Source organism: Ahaetulla prasina, chromosome 9 (assembly GCF_028640845.1).
Source record: "Ahaetulla prasina isolate Xishuangbanna chromosome 9, ASM2864084v1, whole genome shotgun sequence".
Lineage (NCBI taxonomy): Eukaryota > Metazoa > Chordata > Lepidosauria > Squamata > Colubridae > Ahaetulla > Ahaetulla prasina.
The window spans coordinates 9,906,367-9,932,077 of record NC_080547.1 but is presented as its reverse complement, the minus strand read 5'-3'; the positions used below and the strand labels follow the sequence as shown (position 1 = coordinate 9,932,077).

The 25,711-nt window shown below is 45.6% G+C and overlaps 1 protein-coding gene across 4 annotated transcripts in view; it reads right to left on the bottom strand.

The window, feature by feature from the left end:
• The window catches only part of ZBTB16 (zinc finger and BTB domain containing 16), a 142,400-nt gene that overhangs the window by 71,364 nt on the left and 45,325 nt on the right, over positions 1-25,711 (bottom strand). For all 4 annotated transcript variants that reach the window (XM_058193979.1, XM_058193983.1, XM_058193981.1 and 1 more), the window contains exon 3: positions 3,737-3,834. In XM_058193979.1, the coding sequence (XP_058049962.1) occupies positions 3,737-3,834 (98 nt within the window). The remainder of the gene's footprint in view (positions 1-3,736; positions 3,835-25,711) is intronic.

The window sequence follows — 25,711 nt, the reverse complement described above, 5'->3', positions numbered from 1 at the left end:
TAGTTCAAAGGAGAGTAATATGATTTGTTCTTGCTGGTCATTCTGAGTGGGATGGTCCCTCGTGGTCTTCCGAAGACCCAGCCATGAGAATGCTTGCCAAAGGAATGAGATTTGGAGTTGAGCACTGAACACCTGACCGCAGAAGTGTGCTCACCTCACCTGCTCCTGGGCACAAGGACCTGGCACGCTCACCTGATTTCATTCTAGCAAACTTAAAAGTACAGTAGCCAAGGGACCATCAGGATTATACCTCTCTGCCTTGTTATTTAAGGGCTGGGGCCTTACGGCTCGAAAATTAATCTCCGAGTATACCTTACACCTGAAGATTAGCTCCCTTAAATGCCCGCTTAGCTGATGTGCATCCAAAATTGATTGGAATTCCATTCTTTAACCTCAGGATTTTGCAAACGCTGTACACGCATTACACCCCCAACAGACCAGAGGCTCCTCCACGCGGGGAGCCCGCTTCTAATTAAACAAGTCATGAATTTCTCTGCGTGGACCCCCCTCCTGCCCGCCCGCCCCAAAAAAGCCCTCCAAAAAAATAACAACCCCATTGTGGGAGCATTAAAGAGGCAGCCCTTCTCCAGCCCATTCTGCCTCGGCTTATCTGGCGAGGAGGAGGGGGGGTGGACCGCACAGCTTGGGAGGAGAAGAAAGTCCAAGGTGTAGCTGCTGCTTCTGTCAACAACGTGGCTGGAATTTAACGTGGCTGTTTTCGAGCATCAGGGCGCCTCCCCCTCCCGCCCGGATAGGAAGGGAAAAAAACATAATCATCTTTCATGATGACAAACTTGGCTCAGTGCTGGCTTTACATACTGTACCCTCAAAGCGGGCCGGCAGCCAGCCAGCGCTTGGCATGAGGCCACGGCCACAGCAACAAACAGAAGCCGCGTGTGCCAGGAGAGCGGGGGGGGGGGAAATGGGGCAAGAAGGGGAAGACAGCCGAGAGGCAAACATGCTTTACACCCTGCGTGTCCCGGACTGCCCTCTGACAAGGGAAAGGGTGGTTGGGAAATTGCCAGCCCTCATCACCCCCCCCCCATTTCCTCCCCACACTTCCAGTGGGCCCGAGGAAGGGACACCCGCTGATAAAAACACAAGCCCTGGATGGGCACAATTGCCCAAAACAATTGCAAGGACCTCAAAGGGAGATTTCTGGGGGATCCGGCTGAAGTTTGCATAGCTCCCCCAGGGGCCAATGGAAACAAAGGGGGCTTTTGAAGGATTTTTTGGAAGGTTCGTGGAAGTTTCCTGAAATTAGACACCAACTCTCCCCCAAGAGCAAACATGTCTCCCCAATTTTTCTGCCACGTCTGATTCTCCAAGACCGGCCACAAACGTAACGGTGCCCAAATAGCACTGCCCAACTGAGGGTTGTTCCATGCCTGGCAAAATTTACTCTCCCAACCACAGAAGGAATGGAGGAAGAGGGCAAGGAAGTGGGGGGGGGCAGCGGCTGTCTGCCCACTGTAGATTCGTTCCCTCCTCCAAATTCAAATCAAAACCTCCCTTGGGTAAAATGTGAGCTCTTCCCTAATGACTGCTAAGCTTTACGGCAACGTTTCCTCAAGAGCATTCTACTTACAGAAGCCTTAAACTCTCCCAGAATTCGGCTGGGAACAGAATGTCACAATTTCCATCCTTCTCTTCTCCTGCCGGGGGACGTCTGCACCTCTTAGGAACAAGGCAGAGGTGGGTTTCAGCAGGTTCTGACCAATTCTGGAGAACCAGTAGCGGAAATTTTGAGTAGTTTGGAGAACTGGTAAATACCACCTCTGACTAGCCCTGCCTGCTCCCATCTATTCTCTGCCTCCTGAGTCCCAGCTGATCAGGAGGAAATGGGGATTTTGCAGTATCCTTTCCCGGAGTGGGAAGGGAATGGGGATTTTGCAGTATCCTTCCCCTGCCATGCCCACCAAGCCACGCCCACAGAACCAGCAATAAAAACATTTGAAACCCATCACTGGAGGGGGGAGGGTTTCCTTGAGAAGGACCACTAAACATTGCCCCTGTGGAGAACCCACAATTCCATCCGTTGTCTTTATACTCCCATCACCCTACCTCACCCCAGAGTCTGCCTCTCCTCCCAGGAATTAATCTACATGCCAATTTGGATGGGGTAGCACCAAAAAAAAACCACAAAAAGGTTTCCAGGTTCCACCGATGATGAAGATGGTGACGATGATGTTGGTGATGATAAACCTGGAGATTTTATCCAGGCTCTTGGGCATTAAGAACACGACTGTGGCACCCCAAGAACCGAGTTTTCTGTTAGTGTGGGTGCCCACGGACTGTCCGTCCAGAGAGCGTGGGGAACTAAATTTAGCTTCTAGAGAGGCAAGTATTGTCCCCAGCTTAGCACTCTAGTTCCTCTGCGTACTTTTAATTAAAGGGCCTGCATCATTTCAACCTAATCGGGAAATTCATTAAACAAGTGCCCGGTTCTGCCACTTTTGCTAATGAAACTTTGGTGGAGGCTTGAATTTGGAGAAGATGAGATTCACAATGTATGTCTGGAAATGTGAAATACGAAAGAAGAGGGTGGTGGGTGGAGTAGAAGAAAAGTCTGACCAGGTGGGAAGTGGATGGACGAGGCCCCAAACTCAGCAAGCAAGAGGGCTCCCTGGTTGCCCTTCAGAACTACCCTGGTTCAGCTGGGGAGCCCAGAACAACCTTTATGAAGGAGAAGGTCTCCCTCTGGGCCTCTCTAAACATCCCAAACAGGAAGGACACCTGGTCTACCATCTCAGAAGGAGCCCAGTTTTTGTTCTTCTGCAGGAGCTCCTGATTTGAATGCCTCGGCGTCTACGCAACCTGAATCTCCAGCCTGCAACTCTAGTTCTGTTTCTTGAGAAATCGCTGAACCACCAATGGTCACAAATCGCATCTCCCTCCCTCCCAAAATCAAGAAACAGCAGCAACTAAATCCCCCCTCCACACACGGCCAGGGGTGGGCTATTAAAGACATCAATCCATTTCATGGCTGGTTTTACTCCCTTAAAAAGAGCAACAAGACTTCCTTTTTTATTTTATTTATTTTTATTTTTATTTGAATTTATATCCCACCCTTCTCCGAAGACTCAGGGCGGCTTACACTGTGTTAAGCAATAGTCTCATCCATTTGTATATTACATACAAAGTCAACTTTTATTGCCCCCAACAATCTGGGTCCTCATTTTACCTACCTTATAAAGGATGGAAGGCTGAGTCAACCTTGGGCCTGGTGGGACTTGAACCTGCAGTAATTGCAGGCAGCTGTGTTAATAACAGACTGCATTAGCCTGTTGAGCCACCAGAGGCCCACTTCCTTGCCTAGATGGGTTTCTTCCCCCCCTTCCCCCCCTGAAAATCCATGACGGTCACTCCCAGGTGGGCTTCAACCCCAGGAAAGGCTCTTTTAAGCGGAGGCAAAATATCCAGGGCAAACGAGAGTTCTGGGAAGAGGGGAGAAGGAGAAGGCCAGGGACCGAGGTAACCTCCTTCTTGCACACTACTATCCAAACAAGGCATCCAACGATTTAACACCACGTCTCCTGGGGTCCTAAGCACACCTGTTGGGAACATACCTGTCCTTCTGTGGGGACCTGGTTGAATGGTTTGACAACCAAGGATTTTGGCAAATTGTAACTCCAGGATAAGACCGACGTTCCCATGAACCTTGGGTAAAGATGGGAGAACTCCACTACCACCCCAGCACACACCCAAATACACACACACACACATCTACACTTACCTGAATGAGCCAGTAAGTGCATCCGAAGGCGGAGACTGTCAAGGAACCTTTTTCCACACAATTCACACCCATATGTCTTCATTGCACTGTGCAGTTTCCTGCGGGGAGGGGAAATGAAAAGAGGAGATAAAGTCTGGGTCCATAGCTTATGGGGCCTAAGTGGGGAGAGGGCATGGCCCTTCTTCAATTAGGGAGCCTTCCCCAAATTCTATCGATGCAGAGATTCTCACCAGCTCAGAAACACCCCTCCCCCACCCACCCCCAACAATTGCCTGTTGTGCTGCAAGAACCATCATTAAACAAGGGACGCAATTCTTACACAGGAGAGTAAACTCTTACTCGGAAGACTAAACTCTTACACGGAAGAGTAAATTCTTACATGGAATTCTCACACGGAAGGAGAAGCAATGACATTAATTTTACAGGAGTGGCTCGTATGTTTTGAATCGATTTGACATCTTGGTGAAGACCCTGAATACTGAAGCAAGGACATACACACACACACCTTATTTGTGATGGGTGTGTGTATTCAATGGGCGGAGTTACATCCTAGTCCCTGCTTTTCTCCACACGGCACTTCAGGTTGTCTTGCTCCATCACCAAATGTGAAAAAAAAAATATTCACGTTTCCAAAACAGGCTGGAAATGACTGGTGAAAAGAAACCACCATGCCTGTACACACGAAATGCGAACAGTGTGGTCGGAAGAGGCCCCAAAGCACTAAAAACGAGTGTGGGAGAGGTTGACTTGCCTACTTCCCACGTGGGTTGTGATCTTCCCAAGGCAGGAGCAGAAGCTCTCCTCTAAGAAGCCCTGATGGTCAAATGGAGACCCCTCAACCTCTTCTATAAGGAGGCCACCTGCTTTTGGGGAGCCTCTAATCCCACTGATTGGGCCCCCATAATATTGAGTACGCTCAACTCTTCACCAAGGATAGCAGAGTCAGCCAACCAAGAGCAGTTAACGGCAGCTTTATCAACCCCAATCATCACCATCCCCCTAAAGGTGGAGGGTTTGGGGCACAAGGGGGAGAAGCCACACAAACACCCACTTTTTGGTAGGCTATATGGAAGAGAGTCTCCAGCCTTCCTACTCTGAGGTCAGGTCTCTTCAACTGCGGCCTGTGCACTAGCCATGCCTTTAACTTGGACAAGGATTCAGGCAATGGAGGAAATGGCGAGCAAGATTTTTCAACCATTTTAAGAAAACTATCCATGTTCCCTCTTCTTAAAGCCACCTGGCTACATTCTCAACCTTTCTAAAGAAGGATCCCCCCCCACTCAAGATTTATATAGCTAATCCGGCAGCACAATCAGGTATGTGGCACTTCTGAATTTTGTCAAAAGCAAACATTTCAAGAGCAGTTTTGAGGTTCTTCTTCTAGTGGAACATTTGAGAAACGTTGAAGCAAACACAATTTTTTAAAAAAGGAACAACTTTACTCAAGACAAGTACCTACTTACGCAGACTCTTTGTTTGGCTGTAAATAAGGTGCTACTTTTGGCATATTTTAGATGTATTCTGAAATACACAATTCAGCTAGAAGCAGGGAGAGGTTGGTGAAAAGAGGGAAGTGAAGAAATTTCTATATCTGTTTTATTTATTTATTGTTTTGGCTTTCCAGCCTTGTTCGCAGTCCAGTTGTGGGCAAAGCAATGGTGGGTATTAGAGGGGTATCTATGTGTAGAAAGACCCAGCAGCTGCTTGTGGCATTTGCTGAAAAAACAATTCTTCAAATGCACAGTTTCAAGAAAGAGGGAAAAAACCCACTAATTATAACCTTAGAAATTACACACGGACAGTGCTGCTATTTGCCATCTAAATGGCCATTCAATTCATTTCTAGCTGAAAAGAAAAGAAGAAACAAAACTCACCGATATATTTTGTCTAGGACAGAAAAGGAAGAACACAAAACCTTTTAAAACTTTATTTATTAAAAGGAAGACGACGTGCAACCACCAAAGCCAACTTCGGGGGACTTAAATGCCAGCAATCCCCCCCACAAAAGAACCATTCTCTATACCCCGAAGCCCTGGATGAACAGTAGAAAAAGAGTAGAATAAACTGGTTTTATTTTTGTACTATGTAAGCAGGTATAAAATGGTTGATTCGGCTAGCTGGAATACTGAAGTACATCCAACCAACATAAAAACAAGAATCTCTTTTTGGACTGTTTCATAATGTTTCAGATGATGACATTTTTATCAGGCTTCCAATCCTGCACAAATATTTATGAAGACCATGTGCATTTCTGAGAAGAGCTCAAGATGACACAAGTCTGGGCCAGCTACAGTGGAAGAAGAAGCTTCTTTCAAACAAACAACACATGGAGCAAGGAGTCTGCCAAAAGCCACCACAAATCCAGATTTTCTGAAGAAGCTGGGAGAGCTGACTTGTTAGACGAGACGCTTCTGAATCCAGGAGCATTTTCTCACCAGCCTTGCATCCTGCCAGGACGCACTCAGAGCAACCTGGAAGCCCCGTAGAATTAAAATCAAAAGGAGACGATGATTTTCCAAGGAACCTGCGTGATTTCTCTCCATCTCATTATCCTTAAGATGCTCCTGACAAAAGTTGCATCAGAGTCGGGTGCAATTCTAAAGCTGGCTGGACCATCGGCAAAACTTTGCAAAGCTAAACATGAAGGAGAAAAGGAGAAAACGGCGGATGGTGGTGGTGGTGGAGCATCCATTGAGATCAGGCAGTTGAAATGAGCAAAGACTTCAAACAAGAATGCCAAGGGAAAAATTTAGTGTTTAACTTTAGCAACTTGAAGACTTGTGGACTTCAACTCCCAGAATTCCCCAGCCAGCCATGCTGGTTCTTCTTCCACTGGTTTAATGCAAGGGAATCTTAAAAAGGCTTACTAGCTGGATCAAGGATGGGGGGGGGGGGGGAGAGAATGAAACACTATAGCGAGAGAAACATGAATCGCTGAAAAATGTCACACCCTGGTTCATAGAACGCAGGAGGCTCTGGTGTGGTTTTTATGATCTGAGCCATTGTGGCATGCAACCTATGATTCAGGGCTTAGAACGTCCTGTGGGTTTATGCCTAAAATGTGGAGAAACACATTTTAGGACAATGTGAGAGTCCAGGCATTAAATACCATTTCATGAATCAATCACGCAGGTAGATCTGCGGTGGCCTAGAGGTAGAGGTCTTGCCAAACAAGCAGGAGAGTGTGAATTCAATCCTACTCTATTTCCCCCAAAATAAGACGTCCCCTGATAATAAGCCCAACTGGGCTTTTGAGCGCATGCGCTAAAATAGGCCTGCCCCTGAAAATAAGCCCTCCCCGAAAATATTTAAACGCAGAACTGGAAATCAAGTAAGACAGCAAGAGGAGCCCCATCTTGCTCCACATGCCCCCAAATAATAAGGCCTCTCTGAAAATAAGACCACGCGCTTATTTCGGGATTCAAAAAAATATAAGACCAAGTTCTTATTTTCAGGGAAACATGGTAGGTAGATGCAGATATAGGGTCTCCTGCTTGGGCAAGGGGTTGGACTAGATGACCTGCAAGGTCCCTTCCAACTCTGTTAATCCAACGTGATCATAGAGAACCAAATCCCATCGTTTTTGCAAACGGCCTCCAGTGCCTCTAAGCAAGGAATACAGAAAGTACAGCAAAATGCAATGTAACATCATATATTGTATATCATGTCTTCTATGACAGGGTTTCTCGATGTTGGCCCCTTTAAGATGAGTGGGCTTCAACCTACAGAATCCCCGGTTACGGAATTCTGGGAATTGAAGTCCACACATCTTAAAGGGACCAAGGGTTGACAAGCCCTGTTCTATGAGATAAGAGGTAGGGATCTTGTATTAATTTTAATAGATGGGTGGTGTCTCAGAGAAAATTAGATCGATCAGATGGATTTGTAATTGGCTTTCAACCGGCCTCCTTAATTCAAGCCATTGAGGTCAGGCACGGCCGTCTTCACGTGTCCTTCATCCTTTCCCATCCTTTCCCAGTCCATTTCTCCTGTGCGGGGCGATCTTCAACCACCCCTATTAATTCAATGGAGGCTTCCCTAGACTGGTGTCTTCAAGGCCAAGAGGGAAACTGAGGAGAAGAAACCCAACCCTTCCAATGGAGGACCGCTTGGAGGAAAGAGCCTGGATCATAACTTACGAAAACACAGATCTACTATGTGTAAGAATGTCAAGAAGCTTCTGTTGCAGTTTCCAATGAAGGAGAATTTCAAAGATACGCAAAAGTCTGCACACCATTCCAGAGCCAAATATTTTCTTCCAGGAGCTTAGCTTTCTAATTTTGCAAAGATGCTCCTGAGCCTATTAAAATGATGACAACCCAAAATGTCTCCTGCTCTACCTCCCCTGCTGCTCCCCCCCACGCACCCACCCTCCTCCAACAAAGTTTTCACCGAGTGTCAGAAATGACAAAGGGACAAATTAATCTCACTCTGGCCAACGGCTCACCTAGAGATCTACACCAGCTTTGCTATTGGTTGCATAAGCAGGCCCCTTTGTTTTAAAGAAATAAATAAAGAACACGCCAGCCTTTCGGCAAGTAATTTATTTGAAATATCTCTATCAACAAATTTCTACAGGAACAAAAGTTTTCCATTTGGCACCTGCTTAGAGGATGATGTTATCGCGCCCCGTTTCATACCGTCTCCTTTCAGCGAGGTCTTAAAGCGCGTTATCTCTGGTTTCCGGATAGCAAAATATGATTGAAATGTTCTATTTATGCTCAGTGGATTAAGGCAATGTTGCAGAAAAAGAGGAGAAACCGCAGCAGATGTAAGCAAGGTATTATAGCCTCTTGTGCTGTTAAGATCAGAAAGGGAGAGATCAATAGACAAGCCAGCTATTTCTGCTAAAGTTGTGCTTTTAGGAAGAAAGGAGAATAAAATAAAACAATTCCATAGATATTGATTCTCAGTTATAATCTCCAAAAGGGCAGGGCACAGAAAAACGAACTGTACTTTAATAATTCAACATCCGACTGATCTAACTTCCAGATCTCGTGTGCATTTTTAAAAACTGAGTTCCGTGCAAGCAAATTAAACCCGCAGAGATGGTGCCCAGGGATTAGACTGACTTTTCTATCAGAAAAGACCATCGGGCTACACACAACCAACAAATTAACAATAATGCACCTCCGAAGGCATTGTGCTGGGATAATTTTGCCCGAGTGGCAGAAAATCACTGATTTACAGAGGCGTTTTGCAATATTCTTAAAGGGAAAAGAAATACTGGGTTTGTGCGCGAGCACACACATGTACGTGCAAAAAGTGTAATGCGTGGTGAGGAATTCTGGGTAAACAAGCAAAAAGTAAACCTGCCATGTTTTAAAAAAAATGTCTTTAAACACATTGATGGTGCAATCACACCTGGACCACAGCCTATGGACTGGGTGACTTCATTTTAAAGTGAAGCCCAGAAAGAGTTTATAAAGGTGAGGAGGAACTGGGCCTCTGGTGGCGCAACAGGCTAATGCAGCCTATTATTAACAGCAGCTGCTTGCAATTACTGCAGGTTCAAGCCCCACCAGGCCCAAGGTTGACTCAGCCTTCCATCCTTTATAAGCTAGGTAAAATGAGGACCCAGATTGTTGGGGGCAATAAAAAGTTGACTTTGTATATAATATACAAACGGATGAAAACTACTGCTTAACACAGTGTAAGCCGCCCTGAGTCTTCGGAGAAGGGCGGGATATAAATGCAAAAACAAAAACAAAAACTACCAAACAGAGTGGGCAAAAGAAGAAACACTGGGATCGTTGCTTGTGGATGCTAGCTTTAAAAAAGTGCAAAGAGGGTGCAAAAGAGATGATAATAATAATAATAGTAATATTAATAATAACAACAACAACAACAACAACAGTAACGGAGTTGGAAGGGACCTTGGAGGTCATCTAGTCCAACCCCCTGCTTAAGCAGGAGACCTGTAGTAGGGATTCAAACCGCCGAACTGCCGACCTTTCTGATTGACAAGCTCAGTGTCTTAGCCACTGAGCCACCTAGTCAGACTATTTTTTATTTATTATATTTATTTTTTATTTAGATTGGTGAGATAGTGTGGCAAACATTGGATAGAAAGGTCTGTGGAAGTTCTCGGTCATCCAGGTCTTGGTTGCCCCAAAGATGCTTTCGAAAAGACAACGGGAAGTTTCTGGATTTGTCGTGAAGATGTTTCACTTCTCATCCAAGCAGCTTCCTCGGGTCTAACTGACTGGTGAGGAATGGAAGGATTTCCACAGGGGTAACAACAGAGTGGCTGCAAATAGTATAAAACGAAGAGCCTCCCACTCTGCGACAAAGCTAGAAGGCTTCACCTGACCCATCCCAATAATAATGGCAAGACAAAGAGGTTCATTCTTGCAGCTATGTGGCCAACATGGTCTTCAAACCCTCGCCCCAAGCCTTTTGGGGGGGGGGCGAGGCACAGTGGTGAAATTCAATTTTTTTTACTACTGTGGGCGTGGCTTGGTGGGCATGGTGTGGCTTGGTGGGCGTGGCTTGGTGAGCGTGGCAGGAGAAGGATATTGCAAAATCCCCATTCCCCCCCATTCCAAGGGAAGGATACTGCAAAATCTCCATTCCCTCCCCACTCTTGGACCAGCCAGAGGTGGCATTTGCCGGTTCTCCGAACTACTCAAAATTTCCACTACCAGTTCTCCGGAACCTGTCACAACCTGCTGAATAGCACCCCTGCCGAGAAGGCACCATTCTCTTTGGTGAATTGTGGTGTTCTTGCATTTGTCTTTGTCACAGTGGGAGTACGAATTCTGGGTGTCTGGTGACTTTGGATGTTTGATCCTTTCTCTAGAGTCTGCAACCTCATAGAGTCGGGAACAATCAGATGAGTGGCATTATAAATCTAATAAAGAAATAAAAACTCCCTGGGTTCCTCACTTCCATGCAGTCCCAAACAAAAATCAAGGGGCTAAGGACCTTCAAGGGGGCTGTTTGGGGGGCAGCCCAGGAGGCTGTGAGGGCAAAAATGAGAGAATGCTTCATTTAGTTACTGACTTGGCTTCTTTGCTGCTCCGATTATATATATAATATATGGCCCAGATTAAAGCATCAATTAATGAAACACACAAGAGCTAAGAAACGGTCCAACAACGTGCAACTTTCTCCTCTAGGAAGGCAGATTCAACGCCTGAAAAAGCTGAGAATACTTTATGAAACCTTTTAAGAATTGGGATTTTGAATTCCGAGGAATACTTTGCAATAATAACGCTGAAAAATGTTGCTGCAGAACAGCCACTAAGAACAGCTAAGAAGAAACGAAGACAAGCTTTCGAGTATTTGGGGTACGTGATGGAGAAAACGGGATCTCCTTGACCCAGGAAGGACAGGAACCAGAACCAGGAAATGTTGGCAGAGGAGGAGGAAAGTGAAAGGACGAAGGCAGAGCATCCTGGTTATTAGCCAAAGAATAACCGCGGTCTTTGCCAGGGTCCTTAAGCACCAAGACTTCATTAGCTTCTCTCCACTGGCCAGAGCTGATGCCAATTAGCCTGGAGGGTTGAGCTGGGCAGGCCGATGAAGCATCGGAGCTGCTATCAGAAAGAACAGCAGAGTGTAAACTGAAGAAACTCATTTGCTGGGTGATTTTCTTTCTTTTCATATAGATGAGTTATCTGTCTATCTCTGTCATCTGTCTGTCTCTCTCTCTCTCATTGTCTGTCTGTATCTCTGTATCTCTATCTCTGTCTGTCTGTCTGTCTGTCTACCATCTCTCTCTCATCTATCCATCCATCCATCCATCCATCCATCCATCCATCCATCCATCCATCCATCCCTCCCTCTCTCTCTCTCTCTCTCTCTCTCTCTCTCTCTCTCATTTATACGGCTGCCCATCTTACAAGAGCAAAGAGATTCTGCTTCATTTGATTTTTATTTTCAAACCCAGAGGAAGCTTCTTTCTCTGTTTCTTTTCGGAGAGAATTCTTGATCCAGGAGACCAAACAACGAAGTCTCCTTTCTCCAGCAAAAGGGTTAAAGTCCACCTTGTATGGGCTCTGAATCAGACAACTTAACTACTTAACAGCCATTTAAAATCGATCTGAGTGCTAAGGAAGGAGGGACAAGAGTCAAGGCTTTCGGCCCAGGCTAGTCTTGCCAATATCGTGCAGGCAAAAGCAGAGGACCCAGCATCCTTCGTCACCCAGGCCAACCTCCGTTGGAGAAGCAGACAGGCAATCACTTGTGTCAGAGAGTTTACTGCATCAAACAACCAAGTCTCCTTTCTCATCACAAATTAAGAAAAGAGGACCCAACGGCCCATAACTGGCCAAGAGTTAATCCGGAGCATTTCTAACTTCAGGGCAAGCGGAGGGTCCTTGGGCCACCGAGATACATTTAACAAATAGACAATCCACCTCAAGTTCCTGCCCTATTAGAGACCTTTTTGGAAATTTGTCTGTTTGATTCCTGGGCCCCCGAACTGGATTCTGGATCTTTCAGAACCAATCGCTGGATATTTTTTCCTGCTGTTGGTTGCCAACTCATCTCTTCCCTGAAGAAACTAGGAAGATGGAGGGCAGAGCTTTTGAAAGATCCTGGTTCCCAGGATGGCCTTCCTCTCTCTTCCAACAGGAAGCAGGGCTGGGACAGCCCAAGGGGGGGTTCTTTGAAACTTAGGGTGGTGGGGGGACGCTGGAGAGGTGGCTTAGAACAGGCTGGGCTGGGGGGTGGACAATTGCTGTACCTTGGCTTCTGAACAGGCCACGGGAAAAGAACAAGCCATCAAAAGCTGGACTGGCTAGGAGGCCTCTCGCAAGCTGTAGGTAATTAAAAAGGCCTGTAAAATCTCCTGCAAAAAGCACTTCAAAGAGACACTCATTCCCACACTGACCGGTCAGGACCGTGTGGTGTAAAAATTATGAGTTTTCCCAACGGGGTGCTTGGTGTGAAAGGGAAGGGAGATTGGTGGCAAGCGATTTCGGCCCATTCGGGAGAGTTTCAAGTTTGTGTGTGTACAATGGGCGTGCACAGGCATTTGTCAAAGCAGACTGAATCCACCCGTACACAGGAACAGTAGTGGGGGAGGAGGAGAAGGAGGAGGAGGAGGAGGAGAAGGGGCCTTGCATAGCCACCCCACAGCTCCTGGGAGGAGGCTCTGTTCCCACAAAGTGAGAGGAACTGCCATTCCTTCCTCTTCCTAGCAGGGCAGGGAGGAAACCATTGGTCTAGCATCCTATCAAGGTAACCACCACCTGGTGTGGATCAGGACAAAAAATAATTCTGCCTGGTTCCATTCTTGCTTTCCATAGCGTTCAATTAAATCCACTGAAAAGGGTCCATGATCTCCAGTTCTGCAAAGAGACCTGGTTACATCTGCACCTGAGAACCCCAGTACCAAGAGCTCTTGAGGGACCGACCTTCTGGAGATGGAAGAGCACAGTTCCCCCCACCATAGATGGTAGAGGATTCCCAGGGAAAGTAGTCAAACCTACTTCCAGTCTACTCCACCAAGTAATCTGAAAGAGGAGTTTGGAAAGTTGTCTGAAGAAGAAAGAAGAGTTGAGAATGTGGATTTGATGAACCCATCTATAAGCTGCAATCTAAACTACCCTTAAGCCAGGGGTGTTATTCAGCAGGTTCTGACAGGTTCTGGAGAACCGGTAGCGGAAGTTTTAAGTAGTTTGGAGAACCGGCAAATACCACCTCTCGCTGGCCCCAGAGTGGGGTGGGAATGGAGATTTTGCAATATCCTTCCCCTGCCACGTCCAGTAAGCCACATCCACAGAACCGGTAGTAAAAAAAATTGAATTCTAATGCACGCATGAGAAGAGCTGCCAGAAAGCAAGAGCAGCTCAAGCAAAGAGGACGACTTGGGAGTAGGGCCAAGAGATGATTGGCCCCTCCCATAAGGCTTAAAAGACCAGCAACGGCGTTTGGGCTTTGCCGGAAAACAACGTTGATAGCTTCGTCTTGTATTTATTTTGTATCGGTGTCTTCTGAACTTTTGCCAAGAAAGGCCTTTGGCAGTTTGCCTAATTGGACCAAGGTTGGTGATAGGACTGAGGAATTTGTGTTGGGAGGAATTTGCTTTAATATAGTTGAACTACGCTGAAAATGAAGTAATTCTCAGCTGTTTGAATAAAGTTTGTTTGTTTTTACACTGACTGAGTTTCCTACCACCTTCTTGGGACTGGGTCACAACAACAGGGTTTAGCGGAAAGGTCTTCACTCTCCAACGGGCAGGTCAGACAGGAAATGCACTTCCTTTCTCTAGGTGAGGAACTTCTACAAGTCCTGCTTCCTGTTTGAGAATCCCAACTCATAAAAGCTCACAAAAGTTTGACACTAGTTTATAATTTCCCCTCAAGGAGGGTTTTTATCTCTCTGGCTGTGGGTCGTTTATTGGAAGATAAATAGCTGGATCAAGATTTCCTGAGGCTCAAATAAACCCCTCCAGTATTTCCAGGGCTTCGATTAGCTGTGACTTGCTTCCTCTTCTCCAGTAATTTGGAGCCATCTATTCAAGGCAGAGCTAAATCTGAATGCAAACAACAGAAATTAATTTTCTACCAGAAGTAGGTCAAGCCTGTATTACTGGACTGTGCAGAGATAAAAAAAAAAAATCTGATGTAAGCTTTTCAGAACCTACAGTATTTTGGGGAAACTGTGGAAGTTGCATCTCCTACAAGCGTAAAGCAGGGACGTTCGTCCTTGGCAACTTTTACGGCTTATGGACTTCTAGCCATTCTAGCTGGGGAATTCTGGGAGTCGAAGTCCACAAAGTTTTAAAGTTGTCAAGGTTAGACACCCCTGGTCTTTGTTCTGGTCCAAGACTGTAATAATAAATTGTATTGTATTGTATTGTACCCAGTGATGGGATTCAGATAATTTAACAACCGGTTCTCTGCCCTAATGATTTCTTCCAACAACCAGTTCACCAAAGTGCCCAGAAAGTTAACAACCGGTTCTCCCGAAGTGGTGCAAACCAGCTGAATCCCACCACTGATTGCCAACCCTGAAATGGCCAATTATGCTAGTAATAATATGTAGCCATTCTTTTTGCTCCTCAGGCTAACAAAGGAAGAAAACCTGCAAACCTGACATTCAGAAAATGAGGGTGAATGTTATTCCACAGCACCCAAAAGTGACTGTTGGAGTCTCTCGGTGCAAGAAATGGTGCATCCAACCTCCTTGCCTGCTTTAATGGGGTCCCCTTTTACCCCCCCCCCCTTTTCCTTGCTTAAGGAGGAAAAAAAGGGGAGATGCAGAATGCAACTCCAGGCTACATGAAAGCAAAGGTTAATCACTTTGCACCCGGATCTTCTCCCTTCTCCAGGTTTGAGGAAATCTCCACCTACCCACCTGCTAGACAAATTTTAAGGTAGACGTGCCCGATCCCCCACCCCCCCACTCCTCAAACAGACTGAGCACAATGGTTAGAAAATTTGACAGAAAACCCTTCCCAGCCATTTATTGCCTTAATACGCACCTTTGTCCAACAGGCAGTTTTGACAAGAGCAATAAATTCCAAATTTATGTCAACAGAGCATATGTTGAACACCTCATTTCTGAGCTAAAACGGCAGGCCGCCCCATAAATCACAGCTCTGTTTGAAATGAAAGTAGATTACGCAGCCGGGTTATTGAGCAGTTAGAGCTACAGTCATATAAATCAGAACTTTTAACTCTGGGCGATCCGTCATGCAATTAACTAAAGGGTGCTTTGTCATTTCAAGGGTCCCTCACAGCCTTGGCAAATTGCACGGTTCAACGGGCAGAGAAATTTGGGGACAGGGTAGAGAGAGGGGAGGGGAAGGGAGGGGGGGAAGTTTATTTGTCAGATGGAAGATTTGGGGCTCGGGGAAACTTGCTACGGCCCTGTTGGATCGGCTCAGCAGCCAATCCTTTCCAACGTCGGCCATGAAAGAGAGAAGGAAGAGAGGTTGGACTGGCTCACCAGGTTTCTGTCTAACCATCGCTAAATACCTCAACTACAGAAGAAACTCTAACAGATTAGGAAGTAATTTAGCGCAGCTATTTTCAGTGCAAAGCTGGGGCCTTGGAAAATACAAACACAGTCCATCAAGGCTTGGCTTACGTGTCAGGAAGAAACTTCTTTTTTCTCTCAAAGAACCAGGGCCTTCTTCAGAATAGAACAGAACAGAACAGAACAGAACAGAACAGAACAGAACAGAACAGAATAGAATAGAATAGAATAGAATAGAATAGAATTCTTTATTGGCCAAGTGTGATTGGACACACAAGGAATTTGTCTTGGTGCAAATGCTCTCAGTGTACATAAAAGAAAAGATACCTTCATCAAAAATTCTAAGGTACAGCACTTAATGATAGTCATGGGGTACAAATAAGCATTCAGGAAACAATATCAACATAAATTGTAAGGATACAAGCAACAAAGTTACAGTCATAAGTGGAAGGAAATGGGTGGTGGGTGCTGTGAATTCTTGGAGAAAATGCTGAGCTAGATGAACACAGAAACCATCTTCCCCCATGTCCTCCAGATTTGTTGAGATGGCAACTCCAAAATTTCCACCTGGCTGGGGAAGCCTTGAATAGTTGGACAATTTCCTGATTTCAGACTTCAGAATGTTATACTGAAAAAGAAACCATGTGAAGGAATCTTGAGTTGGCCAACACCTACGATGAGACAAGAGACCACTCCAGAGAGTATCTTATTCATAAGTTACCTCTAATCATCTCTATCAAGAAGAATGGACATATCTATATTTTACCAACCTGCAGTCTATATCTAAAGAGTTCACCCTGCACGTAGTAATGTCTGTGGAACCTCACTTGCAAGTCATCTTAGAACCCTCCAAGTGTTTGGATCATACTACAATGGCCAATAGAAGGACAAAATGCTTCCAGAGTTACCAAATGGTCTATAGTTCCTCATAAATTTCCTTAATATACTTTGCTACCTTGGCAAATAACAGAAAGAGCTTCTTAGATGATAGTCCTGGCAGAACTGTTTGAAGAACCACATAAACCAGGTGGGGATTTGAGCACCCAACACAATGGAGAATGTCAACAGCAACAGAGTGTAGGGAAGAGATGCCAAAGGTATTTGGGTAAATCAGGTTTCCTCACATCTTGCCTTTGAGATGGATAGGACCGAAAGATGGAATCCTTCCATGATGGCCAAAGGTTAGGGCCTTAGTAGCCGAGCACATCTAGAGGGGCTGTGATTGGAGGGGGCTAATGAGCAAATTTCCAAAGGGCCAGATCTGGAAGGTGACTAACACACAGCCTCACTATAAAAAGATTCAGTCACACCATGTATTTCCTTCCCCATAAAATATTCATGGGGGCACGCGAGAACTGAAAAGCTGAAACCTGGAGCCTTTTCCAACTTTGCACGGCAGTAATAACAGAGTTTTATAGGAAACCTTCTCATTTTATTTATATCGGGTTATAAATATGCTGCACCGTCAGAGACAAAACCGCAGGCCTAGACGGGCCCCTTCAGGGCTCTGCGGGGACACAAAACCAACAATGGAAAGGAAGGCGGGTTACGCAATCTGACATTGGGCGCACATTTTAAGATGAATAAATCAATACTACGACGTTCAAAAGAAGGGGAGAAAAATTAACGCCCTGTATTGTTTTTAAAGCACACCCACTTGTAAACAAGATTTCCACTGCTGCTTTATTGGGGGGGGCGGGGGGAAGAGGGGGTTGTGCAATGCAATAGTACACAAACAGCCAAATGTTAGCATAACCTCACCTATGGTAACAAGAGTTAAATCAGTGGTCAATTTAGACTTTGGACTTAAGTGTATGCTTAAGAATATCTGGTTTTGTTTTGGGCAGGGAGGCACTGACAAAAATTCTCCATCAGGCAGGAATTACAGCCCCCTTTCTCCTTTTGTTCCCCCCCCTCAAAACTGTTTAAGGAGGGTTTGGGAGAAATGGCTACAAACTCAGGAATATAATGCACATTATATTATAGGATTGAGTCCACTTTCTGTACGGATATGATGGGTGCAGCGGTGGGTTTCCAATATACTTACCACCAATTTGCTGTGAGTGTGTGCTTCACGTGCCCCTTTCACACATGGGCTTTGCTCGCTTGCGCGCCTTCCGCACCCGGCCTTGAAAACATCCCTAAATAGGTCGGCATAGAGCCAGAGCGGGTAGGCGGGTGGCTTGGCCCACCGGTAGTGATCTCCGCTACCAGTTTTTATTTATTTTTATTTATTTATTTTGTCACACAGTATATATAAGCATAAGCATGAAATAACTATGCAATATATAAGCATATATAAAGCATAAGTATGTAATAACTATATTAATTGGATATAATCAAAGGGAACATTAGGACAGGAACGGTAGGCACGCTGGTGCTCTTATGCACGCCCCTTACAGACCTCTTAGGAATGGGATGAGGTCAGTGGTAGACAGTTTTTGGTTGAAGCTTTGGGGAATTTGGGAAGAGACGACAGAGTCAGGTAGTGTATTCCAAGTATTAAAAACCCTGTTACTGAAGTCATATTTTCTGCAATCAAGATTGGAGCGGTTAACATTAAGCTTAAATCTATTATGTGCTCGTGTATTGTTGCCTGTATTGTTACCCGAACCGGTACGAAATGGCTAAATACCAGCTCTGGACAGGTGGCCTTCCTGCTGTAAACCAAGTGCCTAAACAGGAAGCTACAATCAGGAGGAGAAAAAAAACAACCCTCTGCCATCATTTGTTATGGAGAAGGAAATGTTCCTTCTGATCATCGTAGGCGCCATTCATGGCTTTTCACAGCCTACAGAAGCTGGGCATGGAAATGACAGCTCCTGGCTCAGAGAAGAGCAAAAAACTCTAACTGAAGCAAAAATATCCAACAGCTGAACGCATTCCAGAACTGAAGAGCGCAACAAGCCAACAAGCCTTCCCAGTGGCAGGCTGAGTAACCTCTCCTCTTTGGAGGTGCAGCAGCCTGCTGAGGATCAGCCAAGCTACTCATTACACTTCCTTCTCCATCGCGCGTCTCGTTTTTTTTTCCTTTGGTCCCCAGCTGCAGACCAAGGATGTCAAATTTGGGGACAGGGGAACGCTTAAAATATTTACTCCCCTGTTTTTCCGATTACTGCCTCCCCCCACGCCCCAAGCCTGGCTTGTCAGCTTTCTTCTGAACACAACTCACCCCACGTAAAAGTATACAGCCTGAAATTACATGGGTTACATCACACGGAGGTTAGGTATCAGGGCATGCTCCAGTATTAAATCTTGAGTCTTGTGGGGAACAGGATCCTGTCTCTTTAAGCATGCAGCTTGACATTCTTGTAGACAATGCAGCTTAATGACAGTGAGGATTGATTGGATCTGGAGAGATCTTGTCCTGACAATCAGGATGCTAACAATGCAGCTAGATTATTCAAATCAACATATTGACTGCAAATCAGCGACGTCTTTGAAATAAATGGTTTGTATGCTTCAACTGGTGAAGCTGGTTAGCAAGCAGCTGGGCCCAGGTTGCTAACTCTTCCAGGCTGTGATATCAAACTATTCCATCATTCGTTGTTTATTTTAAATTATGCTGGCACCCAATTAGCTCTTCAGCTGTTTTTAAAGCACGGTTCAGCTAACTATCTTTGGGTATTACGGGTTAGGGAAAGTTGGCCTAAACAAGACATTTATCCATGGCTCTATTTGAACCGTGGAGTCCTTGGCGGGGTCTCTGAGCTTGGTTATTTGCTTGCAGATATTTTATTGCCCAATAAAGGCCTAGGTAACATTATCAGTGTTACTGAGTGTGGGGTTTGCTCCCTGCTTATATGCAGTAGCTGTTCCCTTTCACTTTTGGTGGGGATGTATGTTCTCTTTGGCATCCATGAACACTAACTGGTAGTCACAAGGCACAATGAAAACTTCTTAATTGCACAACACATGTACAACACATGTATCTTTAGGTTTATTATAGACACACTGAAATAAAAAGAAAAACTAAGAAGGAAACAAGATCAAAACACACCCTGCAAATCAAAGCACACAACCCTGCAACAACTAACACCCAGATAAGCATTGGTATCTTCCGAACAACCCATCAAGCAGAAACCAGGACCATACTCCAAGAACGAGCAAGGAGAAAGCCTCAGCCCCAGCAACATTGGCAGGACAAAGTTACAGTACATAAAGTAACTGCAAACCTCACACTCAGTAGCACTGATGATGCTCCCTAGTTAGGTAATGAAAGGTCTTTAGGAACATAACAAGCTTAGGCAACACTGTGGAGTTCACAATTGAACCCTGAGCTGCATATGTTTTCTTCTATTGGGATCTGTTTGAATTTTTCTATTTTTTTCCTCATAACCAATCAGCCACTAAACTAACCCCGCCTGTCCCTAAAACAGGAAGAAGAAAAATCTGGTCTAACTTCTGCTTTGCCTCTGAATCCATAATGGTGTTGGAATAGGGCCCTCCACAGAGGGGGCTGGCTGGGATACGGCTGCCCACTCTTCCCCACTTGTGTCATTCCGTGCAGCAGTAAATCAATATGAAAATCAATTCATCCACTGATATATTTTATCAAGATACATGAGACAATGCCACATTTCATTTACAGTGCAGATGCTTCAAAAAGCCAAGGTCATCAAGGCAGAAAAACCGGCCGCCAACGAGCAAAAATTCCACCGCTCCAGATTGCCTGCAAATGAAAAGAGCAAATGGGATGGGTAGAAGCGATTCAGAGGGGGCAATTACAAAGCCACGGGGAAGGCTGGGCTCCTCGGGCGACCTCTTGCAAAGGATTGCATCCATGTGGGGAAGAGAGCATGGCACAGCAGCATGAATGATCTGATTTGAGCCGGTTGACAGGCGTCATGGTCTGTCACTCAGCGAAGACACGTTCAAGAATAATTCCCCTCTGCTCTCAAGTTATTTTCTTTCTCAATAACCTCAATAAAAATAAGAACCCAAGAGGCTTTCTGGTAACCTCTCTTGTGGGACCAGAAAACCACAAGGACTCAGAGAGCGATGTTAACTCAGTGGGAACTCTGGGTTTTTGTTGGGTTTTTTTGTTTTACTTCTCTTTATTGGAAACAGACATGAGAGATGCCGGCCTTCCCTCTTCACGGTTTTATTTTCAGGGCTTCAACCTCAAGATTTCTAGACGAGGTCCCAAGGTAGCTCACAAATAAATCCGTGTCCACACAACCATGTTTAGCACTTCTGCAAACACAGAGAGAGACAGATCTTCAGCCAAGGTTCCAGGTAAGGACATGAAGAATCTAAAGCAGCAGAAAGTTAGTAGAAGCTCAAAGGATCAGGATATCCTTAGCCCAGGTCAACATACTCCTGACAGGGCCAAATGAATTGTCCTGTGAAAAGTCCCTCAACTTAAACCCCTAAAAAGGTAAGGCTGCCTTTGTTTGAGGAGCTTTCTGGTTGAACTGCAGATATCTCAAAAGTGTTGTGGTCCGTCAGCAGCCTGCGGAGCTGGCAGCGGAGTTGGAGAGTGATGTTGGCTGAGAAGGCTGAGGAAGAACGTGGGCCAGTCCTGGAGGCTGCGGAAGGCCCGGATGAGGTATGAAGTATTTGGAACCTCTGGAGCCCCAAACTCACACCTTACACTTTGGGAGCAAATGAGGAAGCAGCCAAACATCAACATACATGCCACCCCTAACATACAAGGGGGAAGAGGTCTCCTTTTGAACCAGCCACAATTTCTGAAGCCTTTTTAGAGACAAGCCTCACCAAGAATAAATCGTCACTGCAATGCATCTTAATTTTTACTGGCTGTGATTAAGACAACGAACGCATCTGGGAAACCATAGCAATTTTGCTAGGGCAGCCCAAGATACGCCAACAATCCCTTGATGGTGGGCTTACCAAAGGAGAAATGAAGTCCAAACTACTTGGAAGGCTCAAAACCAGCACTGATGAAGTTACGTGGTTTGGGGTAATGAAAAATCTACAAGAAAACCACCAAGTTCGGAGACCACCAAGGACCCCCCGCCATTTCGATCCCGAGCTGCAAATATTCTCTTTTATAGGCCCAAAACTGCTTGATGCAACTTTAATTCCGGCTTTGGAGCTTGAAGCCCCTTTGCCAAAGTGCAAGGCCACCAGTGAAGAAGGGAGGGAGGCTGACCCTGCAGGGCACTGGAGCTCCAAGTAGGGAAGGAACCCACGCTTGATTTTGTAGAGGACGAAAATCATCCCCCTTCATGTCAAGTCTTCTAGAAGCAAGGGTGGAGTCTTTAAACAGCCTCACTGATGTCCTTTTAGGCTTGGATGCTCTGGAGCAAGTCAGCTGACCAAGGCTGGGTGAGCAGAAAGAAGACCAGCCAAAAGTTGGAGGAGGAGGAGGAGGAGGAGGAGGAGGAGGAGGAGGAGGAGGAGGAGGAGGAGTCGGAGGAGTCGGAGGAGTCAACTGTGGGGTCCTTGGTGCTCTCTGAGCTTAGTAGTTTTCTTGCAGACATTTCATGACTCAACTAGGTAACATCATCAGTGCTAGAAGGGAGGGAGGTTGCAGGGAGGAGGAGGAGGAGGAGGAGGAGGAGGAGGAGGAGGAGGAGGAGGAGGAGGAGGAGGAGGAGGAGGAGGAGGAGTTCTTAAGAGCCTTAACCCCGATCCAGCCATCCCCATAAGAATGTCTTTGTTTGTATATCAACAGCAGTGCAGAAAAGTTGCGGATTCCCTTCTCAAAAGTGATTATTTACTATGAAAATGGTGACATCAGCTATCGGACATCTCAAACGGTTCACCAACAATGCCATAGATCAAATATCATTTGTTAACTGCCCCAATCTAATTTGCTTTCTTGCTTCTAAACATAAATGATTAAAATAGTTTCAGAAAATGTGGGTGGGTGGGAGGTGGACAAATTCCAGACCATTATAAGAGGTTGGGGTAGCATCGTAGAAATCATCTTCCAATTAACCCCCAAAGTCAAACAGATTAATTATTAATAGTACGAGTTCAGCAGGTCAACAAGCCATAATTTTGGAACTGCAGTGATGATACCATCGTCTGCATGGTAATTTTGGTGAGGTATTTGTTCCAGGGGCCTTTCAGCATGAATAAAAGACGCCATTTGTGCTTTCAAGCAAAGACAGGTAATGGATAGATAACAGAGTTGGAAGGGACCTTGTAGGTCATCTAGTCCAACCCCCCGCCCAAGCTGGAGACCCTACACCATTTCTGACAGATGGCAGCCCAGTCTCTTCTTCAAAGCCTCCAAGTGATGAAGCTCCCACAACTTCCGAAGGCAACTTCTGTTCCACTGGTTGATTGTCCTCACGGTCAGAAAATTCCTCCTTATTTCTAGGTTGAATCTCTCCTTGATCAGTTTCCATCCATCATTCCTTGTCCGGTCTAAAAGAAATATTACTCACTGCTTCCTTCACAGATGGTGTAGAACAGTCTTTCTCAACCATGGCAACTTGAAGATGGCTGGATTTCAACTCCCAGAATTCCCAAGCCAACATGGGATTCAGAGTTGCTTAATCAGTTGTGCATTTGATCGGATGCTCCAGAACTGTGATTAACATGTCCCAGTATTTGTAAGTGGGTAACATTCTCATCTGTGTCACAATAGCTGGGAAATACACATCCCTGCTTGTCTTAGATGTGGCTGTCTACCTTTCTCCCTCCTTATGGAGTGAAAGTACCAGCAGCTTCCACTGTAGCTAGAAGCTGTATGGACCACTGAGGTCACCCAACGTTATCTCAGATGTCTGATGGTTCCTAGAGAGCTTCCTCTGATCGCCTCTCCTCAATGCTAATAATGATCATGGTCAAGACAATCCAGGTTCCTTCTCTGTCAGTTTTAAGCCTACATGAGTTTCAGTGCTCCTGTGAACTTGTTTCGTAATCTCCTTGAACCTTTAGCCAGGTCAACCTTGGGCTGGGCCGACTGAGAATGACCTGGATCTTATAATCCATAACATTTGGGAGGGACTAAGTTAGAGAAGATTAACTTACAAAACTATCTGATGGCCTCCAGGCACTTTGGATGGTATCTCCCACCATTCGCTCTGATGGATGGAGCCAAGAAGAATCGAACTCCCAACCTCGGGGAGCTGTTGGACTGCCCAGGTGGGCCAACCTCCGCAACTCAACAGGAGCTCATCTCCGATCAAGAGAGATTGGTTTATTTAGTTGCAGGAAAGCAATCAAATATGCAATAGATGCTAATTTTGTGTGCACACCTGAGGTCTTCTGATAACGTCAGTAAGGTCTCCACACTGCCTGTGGATTAAAATTTCATAGAGCCATGATTTCATCAGTTGCTAAACTACAAAGGATTAATTAACAGCCAGGGAAGAGCTCCTGGGTTGGAAGAACAGTATTATACCGAAATATCTCTATCTTTGCTCTCCAGATGTCACTCCACGCAGGAGGGGAGGGAGGGGGCTTTGATGAGAACACACGCTCCCTAGTACCATGGAAAGGTTCAAACTACGTATTGTTTCTGAGGCCAGGTTTCAAGCGGAAGAACCAGATTCTTCTTAGGTTGAGGGAAGCTGGCTCAAAAGGTAAACCAATGGGGCCTTTCCCCTTCCATAGGAGGGAGGGAGGAAGGAAGGAATTATCTATTTATTTTTAATCACATCTTGATTCATTTTAATGTATGCTGATTAGTGTACATTGAAAGCGACAATAAAGTTATTCTGTTCTATCCCATCCCATCCCATCCCATCCCATCCCATCCCATCCCAACCCATCCCATCCCATCTTATTTTCTATTCTATTCTATTCTATTCTATTCTATTCTATTCTATTCTATTCTATTCTATTCTATTCCACATTTTCTATTCTATTCTATTCTATTCTATTCTATTCTATTCTATTCTATTCTATTCTATTCTATTCTATTCCACATTTTCTATTCTATTCTATTCTATTGTATTCTATTCTGTTCTGTTCTGTTCTGTTCTGTTCCATTCCGTTCCGTTCTGTTCCATTCCTTCTATTCTCTAACACTCCTTCCTCCTCCTATTTTCTTCACAACAACAACCCTGTGAGGTAGGCTAGGGAGAGAGAGAGAGAGAGAGGGAGGGAGAGAGAGAGAGAATGACTGGCTCAAAGTCATCCAGCTGCCTTTTGTGCCTAAGGCACCACTAGAACTCTAGTTTCCAGCCTTGTGTTTTCCCCCAAACTGGCTCTCATTTATTTTGAACGGCTTAAAACTGCCCTCCGCACACCTCTTGCCACCTGTGAGAGTTGGAGCCAGCATAGATGGGGCAGGGACAGGTCTTGTTGTATGAACGATATCTCAACTTCCGTTAAGTCATTTCCTCAGTGGGTTATGGGAATGCTGGATTAGCGCAAAGCCTCTGATTTGGATGGAATCCAGCCTCGGACCGTGTTCTTCAATAGTTCCTCCTCAAATCGAGAACCCCCAACGATGAGTCCTGAGCCTGGCACAGTGTCCAGAATGGCTTAAATTGCATCCCACCCTGAAGAGAGGTTGGTCTAGACCAGGGCTCTCCAACCTTGGCAACTTTAAGACTTGTGGACTTCAACTCCCAGAACTCCTCAGCCAGCGAAGACTTGAAGTCCACAAGTCTTAAAAGCTGCCGAGGTTGGAGAGCCCTGGTCTAGATGGCATCAGAGGCCAGGCCCAATGGGACGATCTTAGCTTGCAGGGACAAAATCGGTTTTAAAACTGCCCTCCGCACACCTCTTGCCACCTGTGAGAGTTGGAGCCAGCATAGGTGGGGCAGGAACAGGTCTTGTTGTACGAACGATATCTCAACTTCCGTTAAGTCATTTCCTCAGTGGGTTGTGGGAATGCTGGATTAGCGCAAAGCCTCTGATTTGGATGGAGACCGGGAAACCAGCCTCGGACCGTGTTCTTCAATAGTTCCTCCTCAAATCAAGAACCCCCAATGATGAGTCCTGAGCCTGGCACAGTGTCCAGAATGGCTTAAATTGCATCCCACCCTGAAGAGAGGTTGGTCTAGACCAGGGCTCTCCAACCTTGGCAACTTTAAGACTTGTGGACTTCAACTCCCAGAACTCCTCAGCCAGCGAAGACTTGAAGTCCACAAGTCTTAAAAGCTGCCG